Source organism: Lonchura striata, chromosome 5, assembly GCF_050655825.1.
Source record: "Lonchura striata isolate lonStrDom1 chromosome 5, ASM5065582v1, whole genome shotgun sequence".
NCBI lineage: Eukaryota > Metazoa > Chordata > Aves > Passeriformes > Estrildidae > Lonchura > Lonchura striata.
The window spans coordinates 56,547,840-56,562,650 of NC_140707.1; the positions used below are offsets into that span (position 1 = coordinate 56,547,840).

At 37.9% G+C, this 14,811-nt stretch overlaps 1 protein-coding gene across 10 annotated transcripts in view; it reads right to left on the reverse strand.

The window, feature by feature from the left end:
• Positions 1–562: 562 nt before the first annotated feature.
• FOXN3 (forkhead box N3) overlaps positions 563–14,811 on the reverse strand; it is a 207,365-nt gene continuing 193,116 nt past the window's right edge. For 5 of the 10 annotated variants that reach the window (XM_021531919.3, XM_077783992.2, XM_077783990.2 and 2 more), the window contains 2 exons: positions 10,564–10,587; positions 563–7,971 (listed from right to left, as the gene is read on the reverse strand). In XM_021531919.3, the coding sequence (XP_021387594.1) occupies positions 7,422–7,971; positions 10,564–10,587 (574 nt within the window). In that variant the 3' untranslated portion in view covers positions 563–7,421. The remainder of the gene's footprint in view (positions 7,972–10,563; positions 10,588–14,811) is intronic. The other 5 variants (XM_077783993.2, XM_085580641.1, XM_077783991.2 and 2 more) reach the window with 1 other exon arrangement.

Consider the following 14,811-nt stretch of genomic DNA (forward strand, 5'->3'; position numbering starts at 1 on the left):
TATTCAGTTTAATTTTAATTGGAGAAAGCTATGAGACTGTTACAATTTTTTTACTCATTATTCATTCTCTGAAGAGAATCCTTTTGCACTGCTTTCAACTATAGACTTAAGTGGGAGAATTAATGCACAGATTACAAGGGTATATTTTTCAGGATGTTATATATTTGCCATTAGACATTTTATTACTGGATATTTTCTGATTGTTGCTAACAATAGGAAAAAACCAAACAAAAACCTCACAAAACCAGAAACCAAAACAAAAACCAATTCCCGGTGAAATAAGCTTTGTTTCTGGGCTGCAAAACTGATGAAAAAGGAAGATCAGATCCTAACTTAACATCAGTTCAGTATATCTAGCCATCTGCACATGACAGCAAATGAACATGTGTGGGTATCTACAGCAGTGAAGATCCAGGTAACATCCCACAAGGCCCAGAACTACTTAATAATGTAAGAATTAATTGGTTAAAAAAATCCAAAACAAAACAATTACTGTTGTTCTGTCTTAATATGTGAGCATATTCTGAAACTAATATTCACACAAAAACAATTGTTCAATTGATGCAACTCAGTAATTTTTATTGCAACTGGAAGACAATACATCACAGAAACTTTATGGTAGGTTTTGGGAAAGTGTTATTTACAATAATAATTGATGAAATAGTTTGTCTTTGGCAATATGATTACACATCAAGAAAATGTAAAATGCAAGTATGCCTCTAAATCAACAATTTCATATTTCCTAAAGATCAGCTGATTGCACTTGCCTTCGGACTGCTCATTTAGGTAAACACAAATACAACTTAACATCACTGTTCATTCCCCGTCACAGTTCGTATCTTAATATTGATGAAATTGGCAGTTTCAGACGCCAAGTACAGCAAAAAAAATTGGCTTATCACTGTACTAAATTAACTTATTGGCCAGTTAAGGTCCTGTGACCCTCAAGCATTGATACTAAATCTCTTGGTCTTTTGATTGCTTTATCACTTTTTCTGTAAAACAAAATACTTCAGAAATTACAGATCAGAGTATAAAAAAATGTACAAGTTCATAATGCTTTTCATACACACACAAATCATTCCCCCCAACATTTTACATCATGGCAGTTTTAAGTAGTGAGTGTGAATGATGCAGGCATGGAACTGGTTATCAGATACAGGTATGACTTTCAATTGTTGTTTCACACACATACTCAGGAAATGTACAATGCTCTAGTAACTTAAAAATGTACTCAAGTTCAATGTCATCCAAACAAAAAAAGGTCTTGGGATTTCAGGCCAGAGTAAACAAACGAAAAAGATTCCCATTTTAGATTGTCAGCCATTCCAGAGTCCAGCATGTAGTTTTAGTATTCGGTAAAATCCCTTCTAGCACTAAAGGCCAGCACAAGTTGTCATTTATCCCTTAAACCCTCAGATGATGAGCTCCTGTAACTGCTGGCCTGATCCAAAGCCTCACGAAATCCACTAAAAATAAAAAAGTGAAACAAAACCCCCTTGCACTGATTGTGAAAGGATGTTACATCAGGATATTCTCCTCTTTGCAAAAGGAAATGTGATACAGTAGAAAAACCACTATATAGCTTCAGATAAATATACCTTGTTTTCAATGCTAAAACAAAACCCAAACTCCCCAAACCAGGAAAGGCTACTTATTAGAACAACTCAGAAGTGACCTTTAAATAATTTCTGGTTTTAAATGTATACCAGCAAAATACAGCACCATAGACACATTAGGTTGAGATTTTTTTTTTTTTTTGGTCAGTGAAGCTAGTAGTTGTTTGCTGAACTGTGGAAGAATTATAAGGTCATGTACATGATCAAGGATAAAGCAACCCAGCTGACAAGTCTCTGCTTAATTCAAGAATAACCAGTACTAAAAATAAAAATGCAAAAATAAAAATCCCTAATAAACCATCAATTAATACTTTCTAAAGAAAAGGGGATTAACAGATGAATTTACAAATGTAGGTAGATTTATACAGAACACTGAATGTTGTGTGTAAATCCTTATAAACTTCATCTCAAAACAGAAACACACAAAATGTATAGTTTGACTTACACATCCCATTTCAAAGGAAAAGAGACATCATTACAACTTGGTAACTGTGCTAATTGCAATATAAATCAAACAGAAATTCAGAGTTTGGCAGGTAACTAAGAAGAGGGTTATCACTTAGGTTATATAGCAAAGTGTTGATGTATATTACATAGAGTAGTATAAATAATAAAAAAGTATTATTTAAATTAGATCACAGTGCTGCATTATGTGCATAACAGTGTTTGATATATTACTGGAGGGCTGTGAAGAACACTACTAAAACTTAACTGGTCAGACGGTCAACACTGATACTCAGTTACAATCAGGAGGATGTATGGTTCAAATGCTCTTTTGGTGGCAAAGTTAAGAAAATGTTTCAAAGTATTTCCTACAAAATATGCCAATGAGCTGTTCAGGCAGTAGTGATGTGCCTGAAGGAGCTGGGTTTGCATTCTCCAAGAAGTGAAGTAAATTGCATTGGAAATGCAGTTTCTCAGTAGTTTTATGCTGATCCTGGAGCACAGGAGAGTAATATTTTCAAAAATGCCTAGGGTCGGATTAAAGCAAAAATTGTGGTAACAATAATAATAATAGGTAAAGGCTTCCAGAAGCACTTGGGTGTCTATACCTCCACTAACTGCAAAGGAGACCAGACACCTTCAAGTTCTAGAAAAACTCAGATTGTGCACTCTCAGACCCACAGTGTGAGTCTTGGTGTGTCCTGTGCAGGGCCAAGAGTCACATGGGTCCCTTCCAATTCAACATATTTTGATTCTATGATCTACATCTTTAGATAGATTGGGATGGGAGCCAAAACCACAGCGAAAATAAATTACTACTATTAAGAAACCAGGACAAACTGTTGTTTTGGTGATTTTATCCATGGTGCCATTTGGTGTACAATTTAGGATTTCAATCTCTGCTAAACTATGTCAATGTATCTCTACCTCACTCCAGTGAAGAATGCAGCCTCCAGCTTTTTTCTGTATCTTTTCCACAAGTAGACAGTAATTCAGCTGAACACTGGGAGCCAATGCATCTCCTTTGGGATTCCCTTCTCCCATTAAAGTAGGAGAGGAACCAGAAGATGAACCTCATCTCAATTGCTGGAGAGAAGAGAACAGTGTCAGGACAGTTCTCTAGTCCTACAGGGCACACCTCCTCACTCCCAATTCGGCTTTTCAAGCCCTGTGATCTTTGTAGAACTACTGCCAATTTTGCCAGGAGAAGATCAGAAGCAGAACTGCTTTCAGAAACAGCTATGGGGTGATACATTTAAGCTGTTCAAGACCTTGCTTGCATTTTTGAATGCAAGCAGAATCTGCACCAAAATGCAGTAGGACATCCAACTGCTTGCAGAATGCAAGCATGATCAGCAGATTTCACCTCCCTGGAGATGCTGGTGAAATCTGCTTATGGCATTAGCTCTGGCCTGCAAGAGCTTCTTGCTGCAAAAGGCATATTCCAAAGGAACTCGCCATGAAGTCCAGCAACCCTTACAATTCATGTCCATGTGAAACTCACCACTGAACACTTGCTGACCTTGCCCCCACCTGTCTTGGAGAAACGCTAATTTGGCAATACTTAAGAGTGAGAAGAAGGGGAAGTTAAGAGATTTGACAACTTCTCACCCCAAAATGGCTTAGAAGGAAAGCAAACAAGCAAATCCACACCACCTCCTATCTGGCAAGTGAGAGAGTTTGTAATACAGTGCAATTACCAGTCCGTTTTGACATCATTCAGTTGAAGTAAAGACAACTCGATTAAAAGCTGACATCGTATTTCTTGGAAAACAAATCAATTTCAGTTCTTACACAAAAAAAAGAGAACTTCTCTGATGGAGTAGAACCAGTTCTGACAAAGTTGCCATTGTCAGCCAGGCACAAATATGGTTTAAAAGGTGACTCCTAAATACTTTATGCAATCCAAATTATGTACTTCTCATCCACAGTCAGAGTAAGCATCAATAAGGACAAGTTGTTTTTAAACACCAGAAATAATCCAATGATTGCAGCCCAAACTGCTGGTTCCTGAACACAACTTTGTAAAATCCTACCAAAGAATACCTCCCTAGTAGATCAAGCTAGGAGAAACAAATTTTAATATGAAAATAGATGCTTGCCAACATTTTAGGTTTACCAGGAAGTATATAGAGAACTTGCCGAAGTCTTAGATAGGTGTTTTATATATATATATATATCTGTATAAAGTTAACCTGCCTAATTAGATATTTATGCAAAATGACTGTTTTCTAAGATGAGTAATACTAGTGGTAATTATATATTTAGCCACCAAGAGTCCACATTAATGAATGGTATTTGTTGTTCAGTAGATATTGATCTCATTTGCACTGACACACTGCGATCAGAGAAGTTGCTCTGGAATTAGTGTTGTGGACAGAATCTGGCCACTGGCACACAAACACATTTCTTTCCCTGGAGGACAGAGATGGCTGAGCCATGGTTTGTATTTTCTGCCACTAGATTTTTCGGTGCTGTTTTTGGTAAATATTAAGCCACTCCCAAGCTGATACAACTATGCATTAATAAGCAAAGGTGGTGGCAAAGTGATACTGTAGTATCTTCTGTTTCAAATGACTCTCCCAAAAGTCTGTAAAAGATGAAGACCAAGTTCTCTTGTACAGGGTTGTGTGTTTCACTGCCTACAGACTTTGGCTGCAGAGAGCATGGACTTGGGAAGAAGCAGATTACCCCAGTCTAATCAGACAAGGGAAATGTTATGGCTCATTCATCTCTGTGTTACCTGGCCAAGGGATTGGTCCTTCCTGTTTTCCCCAACATTATCTAAAGGCTGCAGGCAGCCAACAGAAGTTAGTCTCTATGTACTCCTGCCTTAACTAATGCTGGGAATCAACCCTGCATGCATCGACCCCTGCAAACTGAGAGGAACAAGGCTGTTCCTTGCACTATCCACGGCTCTCTCCTTCCTTATCTCCTAAGATGGCAGTTGTGCTGAGCTCTGGCAGCTATCAAGCTGCTCCTGGATCCCAGGACATGCTGGCTGAGATGGGAGGAGAGGCACACTTTTGCTGTGCTGCACTGTTCTTTACAAGATGCTTGTGGGGCACAGAACCAGGTCCAGACCTGCCTGTCCTTCAGTCCTTCCACGTCCTAACTGAGCACACATCACAGGCAACTCCAAATATAACTTTTAGCTCACTGCACTGAGGAGGAAGTCAAACCCTTCTCTAACTCACTCTTCATAAACTAGATCCATCTTGGTGAAACTACTGCCTGAAACAGCTGTTAGTGATAAATCTAAACCTATACTCTTTAAGAAACCGACCATTTTGTTCTCTTAAGTGGTTGGTTTCTGGGATTTTCTTTTTTCCTCTAGGATATTCTATGTGTAGAATTTTTCATGCCAAATTCAAGAATCTAGGTGAGAGAGACTGTTCTGTTTATTTCACAGCTTCTCTCTGCTGTAGTGATTTTCAGTCTCACAGTCATCCTTACCAGGAGAGTAGCACTGTACCTGACTCACAATCTCTGGAACACTTTTTTTAATCCGGACACCACCATAAGGCCCTTAGCTAACTTCAACTTTTCATGGCAAATTAGCAAAGCTATTTTCTTGTCTACTTATTCCTGAATCAAATCAGAGAGTTTTCCTCAATTAACCTCCCGTTATTTTCTTGATTCTGTCATACACACTCACTACTAAATTTGCCCTCAGATTATTGCGTCATGTTACACATGTACAGACGAAGAAAAGACACACTTTTACTTTTTTCTTTTTTTCTTTTTTTTTTTTTTTTAACAGAAGTAGGGAGAGGGGGCTGAATGTGCAGACAAGGCAGTATAATTCAACCATCCAAGCCCTACCAGAGCATGAAGATTTTATTTTTTAATATTGCAGAGTAAGTTCCCCAACAGTCAGTGTTTGTCCCTGAAGAAGGTTAAACCTTAAACACCTGCTTCAAAAAAACCCCAACGACAACAAAAAAGAACCAAAACAAAAACAAAACAAAACAAAACCCCCAAAAAACAAACTCTAAGCCTAAGGGCTTAAAAATTAGAGGCATAGCCTTTTTCTCTATTTTCTATATTTATATGAAAATAATTCATGCTTCATGCTAAATACATTATTTACCTTACAAGAACTTTGTCATCTTTGAATAAAAAAAATTGTTTGCTTTTTGTTTTCCCCCTTTCCCTAAAGAATCCATGCAATGTGGATCAAATTTCTTCTGCTGGCTATGCTGGTTGAATCTGGAAATTTGTTGTCATTTTTGCACAGATGAATCCTGACTGATGGTCACTGCACACTCATTTCTGAGGGCAGTGTAGGAGCTTTTTTGTTGAACTTCTGAATTTTACTGTTCACCAATATACTTTCCTTCTATTTTTAAATACAGAATACTACTAATGGCAGGTTTTGTAGCATTTTTTTCCCGTTAGATCAAGGATGTGATCCACAGAAAAAGATTCTGATGTACATTGTATCTACTGTAATTTCTTAAACTTGATTACTTTTCACTCAGGCAGTTTAGAAGACATAGTTTGTTTTTCCCTATTACTATTATTTTTTGCACGCAGTGCCAATCTTCAGGCTTATGGCTTTTTGAACATTCTTTCAATTTAATATAGAAGACAGAATTCAATGGTTAATGATGCTACTAACAATCACACCCCTCCCATTTCATTATTTCACTGAAACCCATTGCATACATAGTTTCCTCAAACTTAAGAGTTACCAGTCTTCTCATTATGAGCCACATAGAATATGTGACACACTAGAAGTGCATTACTGCTTGCACAGTTGCCACCAGTGGCTGTCTGAAGACTTGTGTGGCACAACATCTCCAAGTGCCACCAAACAGTTCCTGGTTGAGAAGTACATGCCTCCTCTTTCCCACAAATCTCTTTATTCACATTCACTTCTAACCCAATGGTAAGGCCATTAAAAAAATTCTTAAGGGCCAGGCCTGAATGAATACTTAATTATGCACAGCTCCTCTACTATAAGAGGGATTTCCAAGTGCCCAATTTTACTCCCATCACATTAATGTGGATATCACTGCGTATTCAACCATGCATTTTTGATAAGCTGGAGAAAGCAATGGCGATTTTGGCTTTCTTTTTTTTTGTTAACTTTTTGTCTTCAGGTAATGAAAAGCTTTTGTAAATTAGCTGAGTGTCAGTATGAGTTCTATGGCTTCAATCTCCTTTAAAAATAAAAATCTTAAGGGTCAAAAAAAAAAAAAAAACCAAACAAAAAAACCCAAAGAAACAAAACAAAAAGAAATAGAAGAAAATCAAAAAAGGAAAAAATTGCTGATATTGCCACAAATCATTAGAATTCACCTGACGTGCTGAAACAAAACTTTGTAAGTTCAAACAAATCATTGATTTGTTCTAATTTTTTGTGGTTTCCTTTTGCTCTTTCTGCCCCTTTGCCGTCCGATTGGTGATGTTGTTCAAACAGGATCGAATTCCTGCTAAATGCAGGAGTGATCCTGCTGCTTCTTTCATCTCCTCATCGTCACTCTCAGGGGGCTTTTCTGTACGTCTCTTTTTAAGAGGCAGTGTGTCACTTGGTACTTTTTTCGCCTTCATTAAATGTTGCCTTTTCTTGTGCTGGGATGCATATCCACTGTCAGCTAAAGAATCCTTGGTCTCCTTCCGACTTTGCTTTTTGTCCTCCTCTTCTGTTTCGCTATGGCTCTCATGGCTCTGGAAGCTAACTTCACTTCCTTCACTGCTGTCTTGGCTACCTTTAGTTGCAAATTCATACTGGTCGTCAGCAGAGGAAGAGGAAATGGAGTCACTAGCAGGTGATGTGCTCCTGTGGTTGGAAGATTTGGCACTGCTGTAGTTGTGATCCTCCTTTGGGTCACCGCTAACAACTGGAGAGCCGCAGGACTGTTCGCTTTCTGTCCGCATACGGCAGTTTGTTATTCCATTCCTGTAAAAACAAATCCAAGCAGTCTTAGAAGCCACAGAGATGTGATCCTGCTTCAAAGCAAAAGATGATAAAGCCAACTGACAGATACATTGAAATTACAATCTGAAATGATGACTATCAAAGCAATGTCCAAGCAAGCTGGTTTCAAAGCCTAATTGTTCGTGGATTGGACTTGACATACAAAACAAGCCAAAAGATGCAAAACAGCAAAAGAATCAGGAAAAAGTAGGGGATGGTTACAAATAAATGATGTGTAAACAGTATTGATTTAAATTTCAATTAATAGTTTACACATTCAAAAATTAAAAAGAAAAACCCCCAACATTATTTTACCTATTGGGTAAATAAACTCTGGTAAGTTGCATAAATAGCCCCCCGTCTTTTGCATATTAAGTGATACTACAAAAAATGTGGGGAAGAGACAGTAGCTTTCTGGGACAATTTCTTGCCTCCTCTGAAAGACACTTTCCAACTCTAATTCCAACTTGCATTCCACGGTTCACCTGGGAAGTAGCACAACTTCTATTTAGGACTCTTTGCAAGAGAAGGAACAACCAGGTCCAGTCACAGTTCTGATTCTGATCAGTTAATAAATAATCTTAAAAGCAATACAATCTTATATCACTAGCTGCCAAGAAAATATCAGAACGAGTTGAAAAACAAGCAGTAGAAAAAAATAAATCTGGATTAGCTGTAGAAGTTGTCATTTCCTCCTTTGGTTTTATGGCATCCTGTGCAGTGGGAACTACTGCAGCATGATATGTTTAAAAACTAACAGTTTTTTTTTCCTGAGTGAAAAGTATTAGAACATTCCACTGACTTTAAAAAACAGAATATAATGCTTATAATAGTATTAAAGAAGGCACTGATTCTGTACAATGCTTAACTCCTGCTGGAAAGGAGGAGAGTAGGATGCTTGTCACTGAGTAAAGCAATCATCACTGCCACCTGCCAGTTTACCAGCCTTGAACCTCTCTGTCAATTAAAAAAAATCCAACAAAAAAACAAGGCTGTTTAAACCATCACATGATAAACTGATTTAAACTTGCCATCTTCATGTTACCATTAGAGTGCTTTTGCACACTTGGGGCAGTGTTGGATTAAACCCCTTTCTTAAATGCACACACTGAACATAGATGTTTCTCAAGAGGAATGGCACAGTGGCAAGTCCAGAGTATTACTGCTCTTCTACTTTAAAAAATGGGAGAGTACTTTAGGTTTCAGGCAATGGACCTCATGTATGGTTTCCTTACACAAGAAACAGCTGAGTATTACCCAATTCTGAAAGGCTAGGTTGAAAGGTGGGAAAAATAAGTGGTATGTAATTCCACAGTCTTGTTCATCTACATGCCCTTGTCCCCAAGAGCTCGCTGAGATAAGAAACCCCCTTGTATTTATGAACCAGTGACAGGACAATGCTAGAAGGCAGCAAATTCATCAGTAATTCCAAATGTTATTTACAGTGCTTTCAAAGAAATGTATAGAATAGTAGGTACACTTATTAGCAGAGAAAGGCTCTTGCCAACCTCTTTTGCTCAACAAAATTACTTTTGCCTAGATTTCTGAGTAGATGTAGGATCCATAAATTCCATAAAGAACTCAGAAGGAATATACAAAGCTTCTTCAATTATTAATAACTAAGTGCAATGTCATTCATGACTGTGCAGCAAGCCAACTGCATTTACACTGTGATGGCTTGCAACTGCAGGGGTTGTCATTAGAGGATGCCAAATGCTTAGAATAAGAAATCATCCATACTAAGCTAGTTATAAGGTGAATTTATAACTAACTCCTTAAGATCAGCCATTACAAGGAAGCATGTGATGCATTTTAAGTGACAGATTCTTCATTTTTAGGGTAAATTTACATTTAAAAATGTTAAAAATTATCATAAATTACCATAAAATTAAACTTACTTGATTTTACAAGGCAGCTAAAAGTCAGAGCAATATGGCTTACCAAAAACCACACACTACTAATTTTCCACTAAAACATAGCAATCCATTCACCAAGGAAACAAATACAGGACAGAATAGGTGTGAACTCAAATGGGATTCCTACTGACTGCAAGTGAACAAGGCTTCTTCTAAAGAATGTGATTTAAACCAAGACACCCATTTTTATGCTATTTAGATCTCCTTTTGTGAGTTTGTACTGACTGTCAATAAAAAGAAAGCTACAGCTCCATCGAGCAGTGCATCCACATGCCAAAGAAATATCCCTGATTTGTCCTGCTCATGAGTCTCTAATGTTGCCTTTACATGAAGAAGCTATAATCTGGATTCAAAAGCCCTGCCCATGGGACTTACTCCAGATCCCAATTCCTCCAAAGCAGCATAAAAATAAAATGAAATTCCCAGGGACTACAGAGGGATGTCCCAGAGGAGAGGGTATGAGGTTATCATCCCACAGTGTCTGCAAACAGAGATGCTGGTAAAGAAAAACAGAAGTTCACAAAGAGGTGCAAAAAAAAGAATTGCTGTAAAACGAAAAAGGGGAGAAAAGAAAATACCAGTGCACTTCAGAAGAAAGTGGAACTGGTCAGGAAATGGATAGCATTTATGTCTCAGAAAAATCTTTGGTTTCACTTACATTTTGAAAGATTTCCAACCAGTTCTGCTTGAGGAAATAGAAAAGGAAGAGAAAGCAGGTCAAGGAGAGAATTAGCAAAGGATATTTGCAGAAAAATAAAAAGTTATACAGGCAGAGTGCTTTAGGATATTCACAACATCAAAAGCCATGTACCCAGAAAATATATTAATCTGATGTGTATCTTAATATGCAATAGCTCAAACATTAATTACTTATAACTGATATTAGTAGTTTAGTAAGAGTTGAATGAACTAATATCTAAACAATTAATATTCCACACATGCTTCTGAGACACTCTCAAGATCTACACTGCTCGTAGACAATCATATATTCACTATGAAACAAATCTGTGATTTATGTAGTTCAATCTAGACCATCACTGGACAGAACTCCTCTGGGTTTCAGGACACAGATTTTGGCTAGCTCAATCTATTTGTGTTCACAGTTTTGGTTGTAACTCTCTTTGTCTCCCCCCTTTTTTGTTCAGAACTTTATTTCAAAATTTCCAGAAACTGACATATTTTCATGCTTTAAAGTCGATGGGACAGTCTCTAGGGCTTTTTATCCTACTGACACGGACTATCTTATTTGCTTGAGGGATCTCAGCCTAAAGGAATTTTAAAGATTCTTTTTAGAATATTTCCATTTGGTTGCACCACAATGACACAATCCTCAAGCAGTGCAGATGTAAGTTTGGACTTCTGAAAGTCTGACTTCACTCCCATTGTTAACTGATATGAATTTTGCTACCAATGCCATCAGAAGCCAGACAAGACTCACGGCAGCTGGGTCTCAAGTTAGAGGAAATAATGTCCTTTGCAGTGTTAGTGCCTCGGCGTTTCCGAGAGGTTTTCCTCAGGAGGAGACAAAAGTGAGTCTGTCATTTTACCACGTACAGGCATATCTTCCTTAAACTTCTCTGCTAGCTTGAGAGAAATATAGCTAATCACATTCTGTTTGCAAAATGGCAAAGGTTTTGCTGAAAAAAACTTACTGCATTTCACACTGGAGACAGGTATACTCCTTTGATGAACAAAGAAAACCTATGTGGAGTTTAAATATCACCTTAATCTACCTCTGATCCTTCTGGATGACAGATACTGTGTACCCACAGATGACAGGTTTTGTATGCAATTGGAAACACACAGTTAAAAGACACAATGAAAACTGTAAAGGTAAGCTGGGTTTGTAGATTTTGACACATTCCAGGTTTGTAAAAGAAAAAAAAAAAACAACCATTTTTTTTTATTTCAAAGGGAAATTCAGGACAGTCAAAACTTTTGGCTCCAGCTAGTTGAACTGCTTTTTAAAATCACGACAGCACACAGAAGGATGACTAAGCATATGAAAAGTAAGTGGTGCTTACTTGCTCTACAATGAGATTCTGTCAGGGTTTTACTGAGTTAAAAGTCAACAGTGAGTTGCTCACAATAGTGACAGAAGCTCTTAGAGGTACTTCAGAGAAAAATTGTATGCAAAGGACCACAATAAATACACTTCATGAACTGCCAGCAGTATCAGCAGCAGATCTGAAATTAAACCAAATGGAGCCCCATACATTTTACAGAGAATACTCAAGTCAGTCAGCATTATTGTCCTTTGGCTCCCAAGGGTAACTCATCCTGCCCGTTACAGGTGGGGAGGGGAATGCAATGCAACAGGGATGATCTGGGGCTTGCTAAGCTGATCACACCAGTGGTAAGCACTACAAAGATACAATTAAGAATTTATGAAAGGAAATACCCACCAATTCCTTTATCTCAGCAAAAATAGTAATTCACAGATAATATAAGTGAATGATAATAATTATACTTATGCATCTACTCTGCAAATGCTTCTTATGTTTGTTTTATTTAATCACTGCTTGAATGGCTGCTTCGAGGGAGGAAAATGGAAGCAAAAATAAAGCCAGCATGAGAAATAAAGTCACAATAATAAAAGCTATGCCCAAGGGATAATCTAGTAATTGCCCTATAATTTTGAAGTGCAAATAATCCTAAATAACCGTTTCCCATCTTTAGATAAGGTTAAGTACAAAACTCATTCTTGTCATGCCCCAGTGATCAGGAGCTGCATATGGAACTGTGGCATTAATAGCAGAAGAACAGGTATTTTAAAATCTACTCATGATGAAGTAGGTAAGTTTTGTTAGTGTTGCATCTGGGGTGTTCTATTGTTTCTCTGCTAGTTTTTTTGTTGAATTTTTTTTAAATTCCTCAAAATCAAGGAAGAGCTGTAGCCCTGCCAGTGCAGGTGCACTTGTTTTCCCTATGAAGAAGAAAAATTTTATCTTGGAAACTTGAACATAAATATTTTTTTTTAATGAGGGGAGTTCTTTAAGAAGCCGGTTTGCAATTTACAGGTAATTGTGAAATTCCTTGAGAGTGTCTGTGTTTAATCCCAGCCAGCAACTATGTCCCATGCAGCTGCTTGCTCTTCCCTGCTCCAGGTGGGGCTGGGAGGAGAACTGGAAAAAGGTAACCATGAGTTGAGATACGAACACTTTGAAATAAAGTAAGTAACAACAAAACCAGTAACAACAAGGACGATGAAAATGATGAAAAAAGAGAGAGGTAACCAAAAGGGGAATAAAAGACAAGAAAGATAAGGGATGCACAACATAACTGCTCCCAGCTCAATCCATCGCTCAGGAGTGATCAGCTCCTCCCTGCCAACTCTCCCAGTTTATGCTCTATGGGATGGAGCATCCCTTTGGCCAGTTCAGGTCACCTGCTCTGCCCCCACTCCCTCTCAGCTTCTTGTGCACCTGCTCACTGGCAGAGCATGGGAAACTGAAAAGTCCTGATCTAGGACAAGTTCTGCTCAGTAACTAAACCATTACCATATTATCAACATTATTCTCATACTAAAGCCAACACACAGCTCTGTACTGGTCACTAGGAAGAAAATAAACTGCATCCCAGCCAAAACTGGGACTGAGAAACTACAAATGTTTGGTGAAGGAGAACTGGATAAAATGGGGAAAACCCCATGTAATTTCCCATTAATTTTTAACCTGCAGTAATTTAAAACCCAAGATATTTCTAACAAACAGTACCAAAGTGGTCTAACCTATTACCTAGGCTGTAGCATATAAGTAAGTATTTAAAAAAAAATTACCAAGGGTATTTTGTAAAACATCTTCTGTAAAATAACCTGAACCAAATTACAAGGCCTATGCTAAACAGCTGGTAAGATTCTCTGTGGGATGAATTTCCATCAACCTCACCTCAGTGGATCTGTCCACATTAGGCAGATGAGGGGCTGAGGCTCAGTAGTTCTACTGCACAGCAGCAGGACTTGGACATAGTAATAAACCACCCACACACTATGGATAACTGCAGAAAATTACAAATATCACAGTGGAATTGACATTATGTAATCTCAGATGTTAGATCAACTTCCAAGCTTGTGCTCTTCCCAAGGGCTGATGTAACAGGTAATACCTGACTCCTGTGGAAGGCAATTATATATTGTAAAAGCTTTGTGCACCTTGCCAAGACACATGAATCTCATATGCACTGGCCACTTTGACAGATACTGTCCCTACCAAAGCAACACAGAAGTCCTCCTAGCAAAACATTTAAAAGGTATTTTCCAATGGATGATGATAGGAAGAGCAAGAGCTCACTTTCACAACCAACTCCTTGCTGCACCCAAGGAACTACTGGCTTTGCCTGCTTTCATTGAATACCTCTGTCTGTAAGTCAGTGTCTTTTCTACATATGCAGACTGTCACTGCATCTGCTTGTAGACTCTCTCAGGGAACTATATAGGGATATGGTCTGCCAAAAATATCCCCAAAATATGATGGATCTCATCTAGAGACATGCTACACGCTGTGCAGCTTTGAAGCGTTATTTTTCCCTGCTGTTTTTGGGTGGGTCTTAGACTTGTCAGCCACAACATGGAAAATATGGATGGTAAACAAGCTAAAAGTGGTGTGAATAAAGTAAATAAAAAGCTACTGTCAAAACACATCCAATTATGCTCTGTTGTGGAGATTTAACACCAGAGGATGATTTTCAAAGTAAAAATAGTGTGGGATGCCTTTCCATTTGTAGATTAGTTTGGAATGAAAGGCCTATTTGTGCAATTTAAGTCAAATGCACTACAAAATAATGATGATATCCTCAACTGCAATTCTTTATTCATGGAAAGTCATCTTTGTTAAATGATTTCCAGGAGGATTTTTTAACCCAAAGGACTTAATTCAATTGTACCTTATTTTATATATTAAATATAAAG